The sequence below is a fragment of the Ursus americanus genome, chromosome 13 (genome assembly GCF_024610735.1).
Source record: "Ursus americanus isolate L20-20 chromosome 13, mUrsAme1.1.p, whole genome shotgun sequence".
Classification (NCBI taxonomy): domain Eukaryota; kingdom Metazoa; phylum Chordata; class Mammalia; order Carnivora; family Ursidae; genus Ursus; species Ursus americanus.
The window spans coordinates 36,448,648-36,469,742 of record NC_142139.1 but is presented as its reverse complement, the minus strand read 5'-3'; the positions used below and the strand labels follow the sequence as shown (position 1 = coordinate 36,469,742).

General features: G+C 40.1%; 1 protein-coding gene across 1 annotated transcript in view; it reads right to left on the bottom strand.

Annotated features, from left to right (window-relative positions):
• Positions 1–12,134: 12,134 nt before the first annotated feature.
• Positions 12,135–21,095, bottom strand: part of EDNRA (endothelin receptor type A) — a 56,138-nt gene continuing 47,177 nt past the window's right edge. Inside the window, exons 5-8 of the mRNA XM_045798872.2 lie at positions 20,657–20,809; positions 16,758–16,891; positions 16,224–16,332; positions 12,135–14,515 (exon numbers count right to left, since the gene is read on the bottom strand). Coding sequence (XP_045654828.1) covers positions 14,375–14,515; positions 16,224–16,332; positions 16,758–16,891; positions 20,657–20,809 — 537 coding nt within the window. The 3' untranslated portion in view covers positions 12,135–14,374. The remainder of the gene's footprint in view (positions 14,516–16,223; positions 16,333–16,757; positions 16,892–20,656; positions 20,810–21,095) is intronic.

The window sequence follows — 21,095 nt, the reverse complement described above, 5'->3', positions numbered from 1 at the left end:
TTGAGTTAGCTATGTATAGATATGTGGACACTTCCTGGATTTAGAAATAGGCTTACTGATTCTGGAATTGCTTATGGAAAATGTGAAGACAGGAAAGAAATTATCATAAGAATGATAGAAATATGTTCTATCAGTTTATAGTAGAGGAATATTGCCAGATTGCCCAGCTTTTAATTTTATTACTCAAAAGGAATTTAGAATTTTTCTGATTTGTTAGAGTACATAGCCTCTAGAAAGGGAAACAACCTAAATATCCATCAGTAAGGTGCTAGCTAATAAATTACAGCAAATCCATACAGAGGACTATAATGTAGCCGTTAAAATTAATAAGCCAGACCTGTAAGTGCTAACATGGAAATAGGTACAAAATATATTAAATGGAAAAATGTAGGATAATATGTAAGGTATGCCACTATTTTTTGTTAAAAATAAGTAAGTATGACAAGTTAGAAGCATTCAACTGTTTGAATTTTTTTTAAAAAGAATTTTATTTATTTGAGAGAATGCAGAGAGAGAGAGCATGAGTGGGGGTGGTAGTGGTGGGGGTTGGGGAAGGGGTATGGGCAGAGGGAGAGGGAGAAGCAGGTTCTCCGTTGAGCAGGGACCCCTATGTGGGGCTCAATCTCAGGACCTCAGGATCATGACCTGAGCCAATGGCAGATGCTTAACCAACTGAGCCACCTAGGTACGCATGAATTATTTTTTTAACTTTAAATTTTTAAGTAACTGGAGTCTCATGCAGTTGTAAGAAATAAGAGAGAAACCCCTATATGCCCTTCACCCAGTTTTTCCCAAGGGTAACATTTTGTATGAGTATAGTACAATATTGCAAACATGAAGTTGACCTCAATATAATTCATTGACCTTATTCAGATCAAACTATTTTGTTTTATTTTTTAAAAGATTTTATTTATTTATTTGACAGAGAGAGAGAACGATCACAAGCAGGGGAAGTGGCAGGTAGAAGGAAAGAGAGTTGCAGGTGGGGCTCAGTCCCAGGACCCTGGGATCATGACCTGAGGTGAAGGCAGATGCTTAACTGACTGAGCCACCCAGCCACCCCAGATCAGACTATTTTAAATTAATTTTATTTTTATGAAAATTATGCATATACATGTTAAAAATTTAGTACTAAGGACTTATTACTTTTGAGGACTGAAAGACTTAGTCTCCAATTAGCTACTGCTGTATAACAAACTATTCCAATATGTATGTATTAGGTTAAACCAACAATAATTTTATTAAGTCTTGAGATTTTGTAGATCAGGAATTCAAGCAAGGCTTGGCTGGGTGATTTTTCTCTTCTATGTAGCATTACCTGGGTGTATTCACCTGGTGTCTGGTCTGGTCTGGTGGTACAAAGACAGCTTCATTCACACGTCTGCTGTCCTGGGGAGGTGGCTAGAAGGTTGGGCTCAGCTAGTTATTTCTCTCTTAATGCAGTCTAAAGGCCTCTCCGTGTGGTCTCTCAAGGGAGGTGGTTGGTCTTTTTACATGTTGGTTCAGGGATTCATGAGACCACAGGGGAAGCTTCCAATCTCTAAAAAGCTAGTACTGGAAATGGCAGAGTGTCATGTCCACTGGGACGTTATTGGTAAGCAGTTATAGGTCAACCCAAATTCATTCTTTTGGGTTGAGGGGAAATAGACCCTACTGTGGGAAGAGTGTCAAACAATTTGTGGCCATCTTTAATCCACCATAGCTAATTATGAAAAGAAGAAGCCCCTTGCCTTTACCTCTCCTGATACCTGTTCCCCAGAGGCTACCACTTTCAACTTTTAGTTTGTTTTTACTGGTATTTAACTCCATCTCTTTGAACAATGTACTTACACTGTCATTTCCCTGGATTTAACAATCTTACACAGTATTTTTTGGTTTCTTTTCAGGGTAAATGAAGTCTTATCTCAATCTCTTTCTCCCCCCCTCCACACACACATTTTCCCTTCTCTGATTACCCCAGTGGAGCAATGTCACAATTAGGACAGTTTTAGATACTTCACTAATTCTATCTCATTATTCCCCTGCAGATAAGCTCTTCTTTCTAGAGCTTTCTGTCCTCCTGCTTCTATTTGCACTGGTTGCTCTAGGTCTGCTGCTATTCTTTATTATTCTGGGAAATTTCTTTGCCTCTCTCCTGTGTTAGAGCCTCTGTTTTACTGAAGCCTAAATTTTTTCTTTTTTGGTTAACCAACTTATTTTACTTGAGTCAATCTCTTTTGTCCCCAAAACTCATCTTGGGTTTGTGTTTTCTTTTTGGGATTTATAGAAGTCATTTATCTTATTTGGGAATAGGAGGAAAGTTGTAGTGAATGTTTGCACAACCTTTTCCAGCATGGAAAACAAAGTTGTCTCTTCCCTTCCATGGGTCGGAAATCTGGAAATATATTTCTGGAGAAAAGTCTTCCTGCTTTTGAGGAAAAGGAACCAATGCTATGGGATCCTGGTTTAATGGATAATCTTGGCTCTACCTATTAGCTCTTAACAGCTTATTGTATTAGAAAAAGAGAAAAGATAACTTTTTTTTTTTTTTGGTAGTGGCAATGGAGAAGAGGGACACAGGTTTAATTGGGAGAGGTTGATGATAGGAGCAGTAGTGTGTATGGTAATGTAGAGATGAAGACAAGGGCTGAGAGAGAAGGGTCACTTCCAGAGAAGTTCAAAGTCACACCATTGATGGTTCAGGTACTTACTGGGAAATTTGTATTAGTCTTCAAGTATCCTGCCAATAAATCATACAGTCACTGTGGGTATGGAAGTAATACCCACCTAAGTTTCCTTTCCTTGGTTCTACACCAAATAGAGGAAGCTACTCTTTTACTTGTACCCCACCTTTGCCTCCAGGACAATTATAAGCCAAAGGAATCTTTGGATACCTAGTGTGGAGGTTTGTGAATTGAACTGAGCTTACCTGAGGATCTCAAACTAGAACAATGAAAGTGGACACTTAGCTATACACAACAGAGTAGGGTCAAAATTGAAACAATCCAAATTGTGTATTTCTGTAACTGATCCCATGTTCCTTTGGAGCTACTTAAATTCCTGGTGATTGTAGAAAGTCATTATTTAAAGCTTACTATTAGAAGGTAATTTCATCTGTTTTATTTTATAGTTTCATTTTTATGGTTGTATATATTTAAGCAATTTAAAATTCATAAGATAAGCCCCACCAGAGTTGTTTCTCTTCTGAAGATTCTTCCTTCCTTTTCCTTGTGTCCAAGATGGCATCTAGGTGCAAGGAGGAGTTTATTTATCCTCATAGTTTTGGAAAGTGTTCCTTGGCCAAGTGATATCATTCTCTGTTGAGGTACATACTCACCTCTGCAGTGAGTGACTTTTGTCCTCACTGAGTCCACTGCTGAAATGTCCAGTCTTGTCCTCAATTGGCTCTCTGCCCTACCCTGTCTAGCCTATGGCCTTTGTTGTCATCTCACCTTTCTCTATAGTAACTCAAAGGTAAGCTCTCTGGCTCTTGACTCTTGGCTGGCTTCCATGACCTTCTCCAGGAACAAGTATAGGAACTCCTATATCTTTTCCAATTGCATGGGAAAGTATGGGGTGCTTGAGGCTATTCTCCCTAACAACTCATGATTATTTCTCAGTAGCTGCAGACACCCATGTTGGCTGAGGTCAGCAGACGCTTTATGAGATGGTCTGCTCATGTGTTCCAAATAGAAACTGTAGCGTACAAGACTTTTTCTACACGGGGCACAATTTACCAGTCTGAGGCTTGTCTTTCTTCTCTACCTGATTTCAGTTTCCACAATCAGCCCTTTAACTGGCTAAATCTTAGGGGTATGGAGTGTGAGCACTGAAATCCAAGAGAACCTGGGTGGGATGTGCATATTGTTTCTTCTTAAGCTTTCCCACTGCTCAGTAAAGAGCATGTATTTTTCCTAATCTAGGGTGGAATCTTTTCTCATCATGTTTTCACTGAGGACTTTTGTTTTAGGTGGTATCTGCCATGTCCTTCTCTTGGGTGATTAAGCCTTAATGGTGGATAACTTCAAGGAAAAACAATTCTGGATTACTGAAAAGGAAAATGTTCTGGGAAGCAGTGATTTCTCTCATTACCTCTTTGAAAATGATTTTTCTCATTACATGTTTTAAACCCATACTATAGGTCCAGTCCTATACCTGTTCTGTTGAAATCTTGGGCCAGTCCCATACTATTTTGGGTCACTCTTCAATAGTTATAAAGCCCTATCTTCACAAGAACAGTCTCATATCAACAATAAAAATATGCAGGCTAGTGTAATCAAGGCCTCATACGCTTATCTAATTGTCATATAGGTTTCGGCTCAAAAATCATCTCCCAGAAAGACTTTCTTTGACCATCCTATTTATTAAAAGTAGCCTCAAGGTCCTCCTAGCCATTTTTTCTATTGTATCACGTTAGTGTAATTGATTTTAACATATACATATTGAGGGCTAACTATGTGCCATCCAGAATTATCCCAGGCACTGGAGATATTACAAAAAACAAGATAGACCAGGTCCTTTATCTAGTGGGAGGGAACGGACAATAGACAAATACACTCAGGTGAGTAAAAAAAGTATCACTTAGTGATACGTGCTGTGCAGAATTAAAACAGAATGTTATGGTAGAGTGACTGGGTGACTAATTTGCATTGTGTGGTCAGGAAATGTCTCTCTGAGGAGGTGACATTTAAGCTGAAATCAGAATAACAACCTTTTATTTGTTGCATACTATGTAATCAACAGAGGCAAGAGCTTTTAGGATTGTACGTCATGCAGCATAACTCCTAGATGAGAGTACTCGAGCGTAACCACACAACGTTCCCTGGAGTGCTGGGGCAACCTGGTGGAATGCTGTGTGATCCCAAGCATGGTCAGAAATTATACCGTTATTTTTCCTGAACCAATTCACGGTTCAGTAGCATATTAAGTTCCCATGACCCTTCTACTTTTTGATTGAAGGAGATTCTGGGTGCTGGGCTGATGACAAAAGTGGATGACTGTACCGACTAACCAAGCCCAAGGAGTTGTGCAATTTGTAACGCAATTGCTGAGTATCTGCAGTTGACGTAGCATCTGAGAAACAGAGGGTCAACATGGAGGAAGTCATGAACTCTGGCTGCCTTCTGCCTGATGAATTTTAGGCCCAAGTATATTTGGAAATGGAGACTCAGTTGAAGGGGAAGAGTTGGAAAACAGTCTACCATTTTATAGATTCTCTATGGACACACAGAGGCAGGGAAGGGAAGAGAAGCATGTTGGACGGCTTTAGGGCTTACTCTCCACGAGCTGCTACACTGACAGATAGATTAGGAACAGGGAGAAAGACTCTTTAATGTGGAATAGCTCGAGATTGGGAGATGTTTATAAAATAAAGGCTTTAAGGCATAGTTATGTAGATAGTATGCATCTCCAGCTTATTGGGAATTTATGTACCCTTATAGGTTCTATAAGAAAACGTGAACAAGTAATGAAATGATTTTGGTTTTTCTTGTGTATTTATTGTATAACTGTGATGATCAATTTTATGTGTCAATTTTATTTTCACTTTTCTGGGCGAAGAGATGCTCAGCTGATAAAACATTATTTCTGGGTGTTGCTATGAGAATGTCTCTGGAGGAGATTAGCGTTTGAATGAACAAAGTCTTCTCTGAGTCCCTCTACTTAGAAGCTGACCAAAGTGAAGAGTTCATTCATACAGGTGCACTTGGTATCTTTCCAGGTTGTTCTTGTAAGGTATGACTTAAAAAATGACACTCTTCTACCTACGGTACAAACAGGCTCTGTTCTTGTCTGTAAGCCCAAAACATAGACAAAGGATATTCATAGGTTGGAAGATGTACAGTGTAGCCTTGTTTGTGGTAGCAAAGGACTGAATAAATTAGATGTAAGATGATAGGAAATCATATGCCTGAAGAAAGATGCTATTGATTAACCAGTAAGGAAGAATCTTCCTCCTTCCCTCCCTTCCTTCCATCCCTTCTTGCCTCCCTCCCTCCCTTCCTTTTTCTTTCATTTGCATATAGTTGACATACAAACCTTTTTAGTTTCAAATATTTCCTTCTATTAAAGGCTGCCATATCTGACTCTTATCTTCTCTGGGAGTTTGATCCATCAATTACCTTCTTTTTTTTTCAGCCATCCATGATCTCTTCCTTCCACTGGCCTCAATTCTTCCATCTTAAAAATGGTGAGGTGGTTTTTCTCTTAAAACAAAAGCCTTTTCTTTGACCCTGCTGTTTCTTCAAGCTGCCATCCTAGCTCTCTGGGACTCTCATTGTCCAACCCTTTGAAAGAGTAGTCTTTGCTTGCTACCTGCACTTCCCAACCTGGAGTTTACTAATCTCATTAACTCTCTCGTTGATTTCCAGCTTCATAAATGACTGACACTTTCATTTGGCAGACACTTGGGAGAGGCTGGTTCTTGTAAGGGTAAGTACACTTGCATTCCATTAGAAGTAATGTTAGATACACAAAAAACCTTTGAGCTTGCAGTGGAGCTCCTAGAGTGGTCTGTGTGAGCACCCAACAGAAAGCATGCCCTTTTACAGCGAATGGGACCGAAGTTGAGGGTGAGGAAGTTTGGATCACCACTTAGTGAAGAGATTGCATACACCCTAAGGTGCCCCAGATAGAGAAATTGAAAGAGTAGTTTCAAATATGAGCCCCAATTCAGTATGCTAAAGAATCTAATATGTTCATTGTTGGAATTTGCCAATCACATTTAGCAGTGAAATAAAAAGTGTGCTGTCTTTGGTCAGATTCCTCCAAAAGCAGTCCTTGAGCCAAGGATTTGGGTGTAAGTGGTTTGTTAATGCCCAGCCCCAGAAGAAGAACCAGTAAAGGAGTAGAAGTAGCAGACTGGGGAGAGGGAAGAACCCAAGGTGAGCTTTCAGGTAAAGTTGCAGACTCAGGCCCTCTCCTGGGGTGCTGGGTGTTAACCCCACCTGAGGCACGAGAGCTGGGCTTTTGTACTCTCACACCAGGAAGTCATTGTCCACAGGTCATGATGGGGGTGGTAGGCGGACATAAAATTCCCTGTCACTTCCTCTGCTCCTTTTAAGCTAGGGGGCTCCCGTGTCCAAGGGCAGGTGCAAATAGTAGCAAAAACCATGAAGCTAGGGGTGGGTGAACAGAGCCGGTACAACGGATCCAGAAGGATCTGGTCAGGTCTCCAACAGCATCTGTACGTATGCCTAAAGGTATATGCTCCCCCACACTGGTGTACAGTGGAGCAGCTGCAAGGCACCCGGAGCCCTGAAATAATAATGGCTCCACTCACAGCTGGGGGGGGACAGTCTGGCAGGATGTAAGGACAGTAACTGAGCAAAATCCCTATGACGAAGCAGCTATCCTACTCCTCTTTAATTGTCCCGGGGAAATCACACAATTCTCCACGAAGACTTGTATGAAGATGTGCAGTGGAGCCTTGTTTGTAGTAGCAAAGGACTAGATAAAATAAATGTAAATTATATGTAAATATAAGTATGTAAATATAAGGTAAATAATATATGCACATATATTTACATATACATCTTACGTTATATTTGAAGTCTCATGTATAAAGATCCCCCCCCCCCCGAATACATGGATCATTCATTAATTATTGTTTTGTTCTGAAAGGGCTTTAAATATATTACAGATCTATTTTGTATATGATTTTTATAATTTGAAGAGCAAAACTTCTTTTGAAAGAAAGTATTAAAAATTGAAGAATTAATTAAGCTAAAAATGTGAAAAAGCAGCAGAAATCAGGAGGAGCAGGATATATGGACGATATCCTCAAAGATGAAGAAAGGAAGTGGTGCAGCTGTTCTCGTTTCCCCTTTCTAAGGCCGTGTGGGGTTTCCTTTGGGAAGTCACCCTTCCCCGCATCCCACCCCCAGTTGGCCCTGTTTGGCCTAAACTGATCAGCAGAAATCCATCCCTCCCAACAAGATCTTGATTGCGAGTGAAGAGCAGCGATCCAGGCCTAAACCCAGTAGGCTTCATAAAATAGGGAAAAGACTGGATCAAAGAGATCAGTTTTGCATTAGGCACAAATGTATGCCTGAAAAGCCTAAAAGGGCCCATATGTTCCCTTCACCTGATCACATTTAGTAGATTTTCTCATTTCAAGATACTTTAAAAAACCTAAGCATTGAACTGCAGTTACTCTCAATGGTCACGCTTTGAGAGAAATAAAGAGCTAATGTTCATAGAGAAATGGCTTTTTCTGTGAAAACTTGAGTAAGTGGGGTGAGTCGGGGCTGTGTCTTGTAGGTGCCGGGGCCTGTGATTTGGCTGATTATATGATACTTCGCAGTCTGGGCAGCGTGCGTTACTGTCTCCCGTCTGGGACGAATCTGTCACACAACACCAGACAGTTGTACCTATCATCATAGAATCCAATTCAAATAAAAGATGGTCAGTTCCACGTAGATAAATTAGGAAAGAGGACTGTGGTTTAAGGCCAGAAAGGAAAAATTTGTGGAATACTCTATATTCCCTCAGGAGATTCCATGACTCTTCTTACTATATCTAGGTTTGGCAATGCTGTTCCTAATTTATTACCTCCTAGGAAGAAACAAGGAAATCTACTGACTAATACTGATGCTAAGAGCTTGGGAAACCGTGAGATATTAGGCCTCCTGGCTTCATCAAATCAAAACTGATCCATGCTAGTTTGCTTCAGGGGGAAAGCCTAGCTTTGCTGTTACAATGTTATTTTTGGTTCTTGATTATTTCCTGGTTCTAAGAACTGTGGCCTCTCCTTTCAGTTTTAGAAACAAAAAAGTCAGAGTATCAGTGCTGACCAAATATAGACACTGGTTTGTCTTTGTAAGTACTTAGAGGAAAATGTGACAGAAGCTTCTCCAAATGTAAGATTATTAAAAAAACAAAAAACAAAAAACATGGGGTGGTTTTCAATATGAAGACCCCACTGGAATTTCAGAGACAACTGCATATGGTGGGCTTGTGCCCTGATTTAACTTCGTTTGTTTGAGGTATGGAGAAAAATAAATCAGTAGACTGCTGTTCTAGATGATATTACAAATGAAGGAATCATAGTCTCAGAATTTTAGGCTTGAGAATACTGGTAGTGCATTTCCTTCACTCCACACCTATATTCTTTAAAACTATGTTATGGACTAGTAATACTATTAAAAATAATGATAGAGATAATAGACTAGCAAACGATTCATATTTGTCTTGGCTCTTTCCTGGACTTAATCTCCAATTTGTTTCATTACCTTAGTAATTTTAAATGCACTGATATTAGGTTTATTTTTGAATGGATAATAACATGTATTTACAGGCTTAAAAAAGCTCATAACGTACAGACAACAGTCTATTGCTTTTTATTATGCCATTTTCCTGGCAGTGACGTATTTTTGCATTAAAATAAGAATCATAGAAGCAAGAACTCTCACACTGTTGTTTGTTCACTAATGTCACCAGCTGAAGTTTAAAGAATGTTGACTACTTTGTCTTTGTGCCTTTACCGGACCCAATGCTGACATCTACTGAGTCATCACTAAGCACTTCAGTGTATTTATTTATTTATACATCTGGTTTTGCATTCCCAGTAACTCACACAGCGTAATAATGGAGGATGTTCACTATATTTGTATTGGGTGAAAAGATAAATCAAGAGGGAAAAGGAAGGAAGGAAGAAAAGGTAGAGCATATTTTAGGGCAGTGAAACTATTCTGAATGATCCTATAATGGTGGCTAACTGTCACTATACATTTATCAAAATCCATACAATGTACAATATAGTGAACCCCAATGTAAACTATGCACTTTAGTTAATAATATTGTATCAATATTGGTTCATCAAGTATACCACACTAACACAAAAGGAAATAATAGGGAGAACTCTTTGTTTTTTAAGATTTTATTTATTTATTTGAGAGAAAGAGAGAGATCACTCGTAAGAGAGCACAAGAAGAGGGAGCAGCAGACGGAGAGGGAGAAGAAGACTCCCTGCTGAGCAGGGAGCCCGACCTGGTGTAGGGCTCGATGCCAGGACCCTGGGATCATGCCCTGAGCTGAAGGCAGATGCTTAACCGACTGAGCCACCCAGATGACCCGGGAGAATTCTTTGTAGGGAAAGGGGAAAAGAGGGCATGTGGAAATTGTCTGTATTTTCCAATCAACTCTAAATCTCTAAAAAACATAAAGTCTCTGAATTTAAGCAATAAGAAAAAACAAATCAAGATAATTTAGATGAGATGTTCTTAGAATGTTTGTGTTATAAGCAACAAAACCCCAAATTTAATTAGCATAGGCACAAAGGTAAGTATGTTGGTTTGCTTACTCAAGCCATGGGAATACATCAGGGAAAACTGGCACCAGGAACTTCTCTGCCCTCTTCCATCTTTGTAACACTCTAGGTTGACTTTCCTCATAATGCCCAAAGCATGGTGGCCAGCAGCTCTGAGGCTCATGACCTACTAGGTGTACCACAATGGGAAAGGGCCCGTTCCTACTTTAGTTGTTATTGAGGATGCTGGTCAAGTTAGCTTGAAAATCCCTTTAGACCGTTTATGGGGGTTGAGAGACAGGCTCCAATTAGGGTATAATGTTTACAAGGCTGGAAACAAGTAGGCATGATAGGAGCCTATTGTAGTTACTCAAGCAAGAGGCGGTGGTGGCTCAGAAAAGGGATGTAGAGGCAGAGAGAGAGGTGGTCAAATTAGGAATGAATATATATATATGTGTGTGTGTGTATATGTATATGTATTTAACAATTTTATTTATTTGAGGGGGGGAGAGAGAGTGAGAGAGAGCACAAGCTGAGCGGGGGTGGCAGGGAGAGGGAGAGGGAGAAGCAGACTCCCCTCAGAGCAGGGAGCCTGATGTGGGGCTCAATCCCAGGCCCCAGAGATCATGACCTGAGCCGAAGGCAGACGCTTAACCAACTGAGCCACCTAGGTGCCCCAGGAATATATTTTGAAGATAGGGCTCTCAGGATGTATTTGAGGCATTGAGTATAAGATATAAGAGGAAGAATGGGCAATGACTTCAAGGTTTTTATCCTGACAGCTCAAAGGATGGCGCTGTCTTTAACTGAGCTGTGATGGTTAATGTTACCTGTCAACTTGACTGGGCCAAGAGACACCCAGAAATCTAGTAAGATATTGCTTCTGGGTATGCCTGTGAGGGTATTTCCAGAAGAGATTAACATTTGAATCGGGAGGCTGAGTAAAGCAAGTCTGCTCTCACCCGTGTGGGCAGGCATCATCCATCTGTAGAGGGCCTGAAAAGAACAAAACGGTGGAGGAAGGGTGAACTCTCTGTCTTTTCTTGAACTCTCTGTCTTTTCTTGACATGGGACATCCATCATCTCCTGGCTTGGACTTCAGTGCTCCTGGTTCCTCAGCCTTTGGACTCTGAGACTTCTACCAGCAGGCTTCCCCATGGTTCCCAAGCTTTTGGCCTCAGACTGGGAGTTATACCATCAGCTCCCATCTTTTTCAGGCCTTTGGACTTGGGACTGAATTACATCACTGGCTTCCCTGGTTCTCCAGCTTATAGATGGCAGGTAATGGCATATTTCAGCCTCCATAATCATGTAAGCCAATTCCCGTAATAAATTTCCTCTTCTATTTATCCACCTAGCTAGTTAGCTATCATCTATCCATCTATATGTGCTATTGCTTCTGTTTCTCTGGAGAACACTGAGTAATACATGAGCAGAGGAATATTAAGGCAGCACAGGTTGGAGACATAGGAGTAGTTTAGTTTTAGACATAGTATGTCTGTTAGCCATTCAATTGGAGATGTAAAATAAGCACTTGGATATATACGAGTCTCTTCCTCCAGGTATCCTCCTGATGCATTGTTTATTGTCCAACACCCTTTTCTAGAATGTGAGCTCCACGAGAGCAGGAACTCTGCCTGTTTTGTTCACTGCTATGTCCCCAATACCTAGAAGAATGACTGGGGCAAAGTAGATGCTTAGTAAAATATACTGGGAAGGCGAATGAAGGAATGGATGAAAGAGTTAAGTGTTCAGTATGACAAAGTAGGTTGCGAATAAGATACAGTTAGGAAGTATCTGTTTGAAAGTAAAATTGCTTGCTGGGCTATTACTAGGGAGAGGTTAGCAATAGGCATCATGTAATCAGCATTTTATACGTAGAACTATGTAAAAATGAAGAGACACTTGCAAGGCTTCTGTAAACTTTATTTTATACTTATGGGCCACTGCCAATGCAGGGGCCTTGGCTTCTGGCTCATTTCTAGAGTTTTTCTTGGAAAGGTGTGATAAAGGTAGAAATTGGAAATATTCCTTCTAGTAAACCATGGCTACTTACTGGTCCATAAACAAAATGCACATTGAAGCTGCTGTGTTATTCAGAAATCTATGACTTTCTGAACTTATGACATGTATTTTTTCATACGCAAGAGAAAAAACATCTTAAAGACAATCATCTAAACAAAATGCCGTGAACTATGGCTTATATTATAGGTATATATCACTGCACCAGTGATGCACCAGTAAGTTATGGAATTTGATTGTTAACACGTAAAGGAGCCCTGTGATTGGATCAACCGAAGCCTGATATCATTTTATACACGACTATGCTAAAATATAGCCCAACAAGTCAGCGTAGCTAATTTATCATCAGCAATCTGTCTGGTGAGGTCTGATAGGAAACATCAGACCTCTTGTCAGTCTCATTAGCATACTGAGTTGAGGAACCAGGACAATATAATACTTCAATATTTAATGACTTTTGCTCTAGCACAGGAAAAAGCACAATCCCAAGTGCTGTTTTATCAAACCAACCCACCAACCAGCTAAACAAACACTATTGCTAACCCATGGTTCGTCCCCACTCATGCTGCCTCCCATATTCCCTTTGTAATGGTGACACGTTCACAAGAATTATGGACACAGATAGATTAAAACTGACTAAGACCAGTGGTCACGATGAGCAACCACTTAGATTCCACTCAGAGTGTGTGCTGTGTTACGACTACGGGGCAGTATTATTAGATTACATGAAATCCATACATACCGTCACACACATGCATATATCACACACACAAGTACATTCCATAAAGACAATCACAGAAAAATTGGCTAAAAGAAATGCACAGTTGTTTATATATATTTATATACACACAGTAAAAGATTTTCTGCTGTACTCACAGTCTGTAAACATCATGGAACATGCCCAGCAAAAGTCACTGTGGGCCCTTTGAAATGGTGACCATGTGAGGAGTGGGGGTGGGGGAGGTGTTTAGATTCATTTGGAAACCCAGAAGTTTCGATACTGGAAACTCTTAAGTTCATGGTGGCATTTGGGGGTAATTTTATTTCACTGACATGATAAACTCAGTTGGCCACTTTGAAATGGTTTCTTCTATGGAAAAAGGAATGACCAAAAAAGTCTTACTGACATTTACCATTTTAAGAGAAATCAAGAGACTATGAGGTGGTATGTATAACATATATGTGTGTGTGTGTGTATACACATGTATATACACATATATATGCATATACACACATACATGTTACTATTACCAAAAAAAAAAACCTTAATGGAAATTTCCAAATCTTCTAAAAACATTCAGTCTTTTTCTACTAGTTGTGCTTTGGACGTCAATACATTCCACTGAAAGTCTTGGGTATGGTTGAATGATATGCACATTTAAATTTTGGTACATGATATTGATTTTACATAAAATATCTATATTAGAAATGACTGGACTTGTGAAAAATAGAACTATTTGATTCAAGCATTATTTTAAAATTTAACATAAAAATTTGCTCCAGATCTCCTGTAATGAAACACCATTACAAAAGAAAATATAGGTTCTTAAAAATTCTTTGAATAGCAGCTATTAAACTGCCACATGTGGATATCAGTCTGTGCTTTAAGTGCCTGTATTTGCTGCAGCTTGAGAATTGATGTTTTAAAAATAAAAAAGTGACATGAAAAACATTAACCTAATTTCTCACCTTACTGCGTCTGGCCAATTTAAAAAAATAGAAAATCCTGTCATAATCGCTAAATTTTCCTGGTGACCAGTTCTCACTGAACATTCCACAGAACTGCCATGGGAGCTGTTATGTACTTGAAGACTCTATTTTCATGCAAAAGTAGTAAATATCCCTCTGATTTAAACAGTCTCCTTTCCCCTTGCCAACTCCCACCATCTTTTAGTGCGGAATATAACATGCAGAATATGTAAATTAGATAAATTAAAGAAGTAAGATTCATTGAATTTGTGACCATAAACCACTCCACACTCCGATGTTTCAGAAAGCATTTTTCTGGGTTTGAGGCTGAGTCGTGGGAGAAGGATTGGAGAAAAGATTTCTGGAAACACAGTTGCTGTGTGATTTTTTTTCTCCAATAGAATTTGAAGGATTATTGATTAGTATCTCTTAAGATGTTTAGTTAATACTGTCCTTATGGCTGCTCCTCTCTGTGTTGTGGTTGTTTTGTTCATGGTTCTTCCACTGTATGCTTGTTCCATTCATGGGGACCGAGGTCATCAGACTTTTGGACTGGTAACAGCAGCAGCAGAGGCAAGACTGCGAGAAAGAACAGATTCTAAATAAATGAGCCTACCAACCCATTCCTAGCAGAACACAGAAGCCTTGGGTTCCTACCAACAAAATGTGAGGACAGAATGTGAGCCTGAACAGTAATCTAGAGTATGGAGCCTGTAATCTCTAGGTAGAAGTTTGACTGTCTATTCTAGTGAAGAGAAATAGATCCCTTGTTTCTTGTAATTTATTCACCAAATTGAAGTGGAAGGGAAGGCAGTGTTGGCCGAGGGAGTGTGCCTTATGACTTGGGGTGGGCATGGGTGGAGAAGGGTCCGGAGGGGCCTGACATTTCTGCAGTGTGCATCACCTGCATGGCTCTCTCCTTTGGGCACCTCATCGGATGCTCTTCACAGCCTTAGGTGGTAGGTGCTATTTTCCCCATTTTATTAATGGGGACAAGGAGGCTTAGAGGGGAAATAGGCAGAACTGGAATTAGAACCCAGGACTCTCTAGTTTAAGCTCTTTCTCCTGCATATGCTGCCTTTGTATGAAGATCAGTCAAAAGATAAGTTTAATTTCTGAGAGTTTGTACCTTGATTTTCCCTTCCCCTCTAATTAATATGTAAATTAATTAAAATGATATTAACTCCAGATTATATATGGATTAATTATGACCAGCATTTTAGTCAATCCTTCCTTGGGTAGCATCTTTCTTAGAGCACTTCATGACTTGTAAACATTGTCAAGTAGACTTCAAAAAGGTAGCAGCTAGAACTTCCATACCAATATTCATCTGTTCGTAAGATTCTTTGGGAAATATATGTCTATCTCCTTCTAGATGGTCCATTCCATGAGGGCAGTCACTGTGTTTTTCCTCTCTTCTCTGTCCCTAATAATAAAAAACTCCTCCTGAGAGCTTATTATTGTCCCAAGTGCTTAACATATATTAACCCACTGAATCCTACCCCTGAGATAGATACAGTGATCATCTGATTTTACACATGATCAAACTGAGGAGGCAGGAGGGGTACCACCTGGACCCGGGTTAGACAGTTAGCAAGTACAGAGCTGTGATTGCTTGCTGCCAGATCCTGCACCCTTGACCTCTAGACTACTCTTCCTAATATGTGCCATAAACTGAAGGGAAACATCCTGGCCAAAGAGAATGTCAGATTGACGCCATGCTAATCGTCTCCGGAAGTGGAGATTGATACCCCAGGAGGAGGTACATGGAGCTTCTGGGAGACAAGGGTTGGCTTAGCTGCAAGGAAGTTTGAAAAACAGAAGGAAATTGATTTCAAATTAAATTACATTAGTTCAGATTGCCAGGGCAATAAGCATTTCCTTTCCTTGAAGAGGCTATTATTAAATATCCTATTATTTAGCAAGATCTTTTTAACAGCAGACTTCATGTTTTGTTGAGGCTGTGGTTAACATCTAAGATAACGTGAGGCATGTATTCTCGGGAGCCCGGAGCTCACAGGTGAGCATTTCTTTTTAAAGCAGCATACTAAACTAACATGTCTCTAAGTTAGTTCTTTATATTCGAACACTTGAATACTTTGTTGTCTGAATTGGTATTGCTTTTCGGACAATTTTTCTGATAATATTGCTTTATGCTGACAATATGTCCCTCTTTCTGGGTAACAATATAGGATTTTCACTTCTCTACTGGAACTTAGCCATGCTTGCTGACTACTTCATGTGCTCACTTGGTTGTCCTTAAAAGATATGTGCAAAACAGTCTTACCTGGAAACAATTTTTAAATTTCTTGCTCACAAAGTATAGAGCTATGGGGTTTATACATGAATTCATGGTTGCCAAGTTAATGCCGATGTAATCCATGAGCAGCAAGAAACTAGAACAGAAGAAAATAGTAGAATAATTAGAAGATACTGTTTTTCAGTCTCCTAACTAGCATTTATCCCTAGAATAAGCATTTTTCTTGCCCAGGAGCCATTTCTTATAGGTGGCAGTCAGAACTTTTGTTAAGTCCTTGTTTAAGTGGCAGTTCAGTTTTGCAGAACCATTTACAGATATACCTGCCACTTGGTTAGCTCAAACCATGACGCACAGCCCTGGGAGGGGAGCCACAAAATTACAGAGATGGCCTGCCCAAACTCTGGGATCAGTCACGGGCTATGTCAGCGAAAGAAAAATAATCAGCTTTGCAGTTTTAATTTTCAGGGCTAACGAGACTGTAGACTAGATGGTTTTGTAAAGGTACTATAAGCGTGGCAATCGGAGAAACTCGCATTTCCTAATGAGTACACGGGACCGTACCTAAGTAATTCACATCGGTTCTTGTCCATCTCATCGTACACGGTTTTCTTCAAAATACGGCTCAAGTGAAGAGGGAACCAGCAAAGAGCAAAAATTACAACCAAGCAGAAAACTGTTTTTGCCACTTCTCGACGCTAAAGGAAAGCAAGGGGGAAAAATGAAATAAGTTAGTGTTTTTGTGCTAGAGGAAAGAGCGACACAAAGGAAGCAGTCGATAGCGGAGGAAGAATGACTTTACAAAGAGCCAGAACAGCAGGCCTCACGGTGCCTCCATCTTGTCGAGATTTGGACTCTAACTTTCTAATCAAGGAGTTGCTAATGATTCTTTTGGGCAGCTGCCAGGAAGGATGGTGGCCTCAAGCTGGTTATTAGGGTCAGGACAGAAGTTCGATGTCAGGGAAATGGGAACTGGCTAGAGCTGAGCCAACGCTGGAGCTGAGTGTGTGTGTGTGTGTGTATGTGACTATATGGGGGAAAGGGTTAACTAAGAGCCTCAGTCATGGGTAACTAGCATTAATGACAGCATGGCAGTCAAGGTGACTTAACCTAGCATAATAAAGAATGAACAAATCTACGAAGATATTTGGAAAACAGAAGTAGGGAATAGAAGAGAAAAAGCTAATAGCAATGTGTTTTCTTCATTTCTTGATGTTGAAGAAAGCTAGCATTGGGAGTCTTTTGCTTTTAAAATTCTTTTATTAATGACATGTAGCTTCCAAAGACCTCTTGTTTGCAAAGAGAGGGATGAGGGTAAAGGATTATCAGCAATGATGATTAGAACAACTGGGACATGTTGACCCTGGACCGACTTCAGTTTGAAGGTTTACATACTTTAGAGTGTGTGTAGGACCAGAAAAATCAGAGGTTAGGAATTATCTGCAACCAGACATTTGTATGCATCATGCTTGAGTATTACAATGCATGCATTTGAAAGCCTAACTAGGAACATAAAATGCAACTTGTCTGTAACTGGGATCAGTTAATGTCAAAATAAAATTGATTGAAAACAGGATTTGGAAGGGCAATGCTGGTTCAACTCAAAACATATAGCATTAAGTATGGGAAGCCTACAATAAACCCACATGATTAATAGAGCCATTTAAAAAGATTTCAAGGCAGTTGTCACAAATTGCTGCTCTAGCCCAAAGGACTGGCGTTCTTTAATCTTTCAGAGTTATTGGGTGGGAGAGCTGGGCTATGGCTTCACAGAACACATAAGCTGAGCAATGATTGAGAAGATAAAGAGTTCCAATCTGTAGGGATAGGGGCTCATTTTAAAGGGTCCTTTTGTGTACACAGAAAGTCAGTGTGACCAGAAAAAGAGAAAAGGAGGGTACTGGGGGGAGAGGTTATCTCCCTTGAGTACATCCTCAAAGAGGACGATCCTTCAAACTGTCATAGTAATACGCTCCCATGGCAGTCTGGTATTTGCTTAACCAGTATCTACTCTCCTGTTTTCCTTACTATCAGTGAGATCCTTGATTTTCCTGCTGTGGCAGGAGAGCTTGGGCGAATCATCTGCAAAGCCACCTGACACAGTCTGACCACTGAGATCAAGTAGAAATCACTGTGTGAGGTTTCCGGAAAAACTACTAAAAAGTGTAGGCTCCTCCTCTGATGCATACACACTAATGTGATCTATATTCTTTCCCTTTTTGCTGCCTGGAAATCTTCTAAGGGCAGAGCTGGAGCTACTGTCTTCTACAGGAAAAGTCAGCAAAAGAGCAGCGCTCTGGCTTCTGAGACCCTCGAGCTTGGAACCAGTGACATCTAATTTTTTTGCTGTGGGAGAAAGAAGAAACCTTCCCTTTTTTTACTCCATGTTATTTTGGGTTTTCTGCTACCAGCATCCAAACATAATCCCTAACCGATAAAAGTTGTTGTCAGAATAATGAAGAGAAATTCGAGAAAACCATGTGGGAAACAAAACCGGGAGCCATATAGAATACTAGTCAAAGGGTGACAGGGTCTTTCACTGTGAGCTTAGCTCCCCAGAGCCCCAGTGGAAGGCCTTCCAGCCAGGCTTGCTTTCCTGCTGTTAGAACCTGCTACAGCTTTGGGTGTGATACTAGGCCATTCCTCGTAGGACTGAGACTTCAGTTTTAATCTCCATCTGGATGAGCCAGTCTCATAATCAACTGTATAAGGACGTCTCCGGCCTATATCATGGGGTGCTTGGAGGAATCAAATAAGCAAATAACATGCTCTTTGGAAATGTAAAGAATGCTATGGAAATGTGAAGCAGCATCCTATTATTCTCGTGACCAATCCCTATTCAATTATTTCCAGAGCAGGTACCATTCCTAACTTAAACAGGCTCAATCATGGTACTAATGAAAAATTAGACATTGAAAAACACCACGTTTTTGGTTTTTGTTTTATACAAATCTATTCTAATTAATTACCTCCATTGCAGGAGTGAGAGGCATGAATTGCTTGATATATTTCACATCTGGAGCCCTTGAAACATTCATGTCTGAACAAAGCCATATTCAATATACTTTTTCTGTTAAATTTTACTAAAAGATAATAGCTACCATTTGTATGCATGTTAGATTTTACAAAGTACATGTATGCACTTAATTCCTTTGATTTCTGTAGTGATATTAATTCAAATACGATTATGGCCAATTTACAGATAAGAAGCTGAAGCTCAGAAAAATCAGTACAGGAGTGGAAAGGAGTCGCTGATGAAGAATGGCGCTTGTGTAAGGCAGTTATATAGGGCCGATTTACAGGCTCCATCAACAACCCGTTACCTTTGGTGTGGTTGGGTGTTCTTATATACATCTCTGCTGAGACTGAGAACTTACCTGTAGCCCAAGTTTTACTCTTTGAATTAATATGTATCAAACATTTTCTGGGTATTTACTATGAGTTGAGCTCTATTAGACATTGTATATGCTTTAGGTAATCCCCTTGATGTAGTATTATATCCATTTTATTTAACTTTTTAAGACTTAAAATTGAATTAATATTTGTACAGAAAGATGCAGATTCTTGAGGTTCTTATATATATTTTGTGAAGAACTAGGGGTTCAAAGAGATGAAGCAATTTGCCCAACAGCACAGAGTCAGCAAGTATGAGTATAAAGGTTTGCTCTCTAACACTACAGTTGTATCTGTGCTATTTGCTGCCTAGGGGTGAGGGGTGGGGGGGCCAACAGCAGCTCCTGTTGATATGTACAATTTCGGGGCTCTCCAAAATTTGACCTCTCTTTCTGTACTCAACCCCATATCCTATCATGAGTCTTACATTAAATGTTTCTCTAATGAGGTTCATCTCTTTTTCCCACTCCCCAAATGCGTGGTGCCTGCACCATGTTCTCACTGGACTCCTGTCCTCACACCTGAAATGCCCTCTGTCGTTTCCTTCCCCATCAAACCCATTTATCCTTTATGAACAGTTCAATCTCCCTCATTCATGACAAGTGTCTCTGTGACTTTGTCTGACATCCTCCTTGGCTTCCCACAACACAGTCTACTTCTACCATACCTTGTGATTCTGTTTTCCAGTGGTTTTATGTTTGTATTTTATTTCTGCACCAAGACTGCGAAGACTGCTGGGGGGGAGAAAGTCATCTGTGTCTTTGTGTCCTGGCACAGTTCCAAGCCCAGTTCAATTCACAGACACACAAACACACGTGTTGAATATACTCTTGGCAAACTAAATAAGAGCTCCTTCCTATTTGGCCCTGCCCCCAGGGCCACCTGTTCTACAGGCGGACTCCACATTCACAAAACAAAGTCCCAATATTATAACTATAAAGAAAACAGTTATAAGACACTGTTTTTATTTTTAGGAAATCAGGCTAAATCTGCTAAATACAGTATATAGGCTTTCTGTTGTATGGGAGAAATCAGTCATGGCCAAGTTTTCACACGCTTATGAGGTTTACCTGTTTAAGGTGCTCACTGAGGGCAATTCTCAAGCTGCCGTTCCTTCTGTTTAACATCTCACAGGTCATAAGGGTGTAAAAGATTGCAGTGCACACCAAGGGCATGCAGAAATAGAACCCGAAGAGCCACCAGTCCTTTACATCTTGGTAAAACTGTAAGGTGAAGAAAAGGGAGAGAAGAGGAGGGACATTATAATCTAAATTTACTGGGCAGTGCCTCTGGTAGCTTCAAAATCTTCACGCCTGCAGGCATGTTTCTATGCGCACCCTCTCTGGTGGTGGCAAAGGGCTTGGGGGTGATGCTCAAAACTCAATTAAAGTGGAAACTCCAAAAATCATCCTGGATTTATAAAAGCACATGAAGGAATGGCCCTCAAAAATAAATTATCCTGACAAAGATACTTTTTATGAACTGAAGTTGGTTTTAATGACACAATGG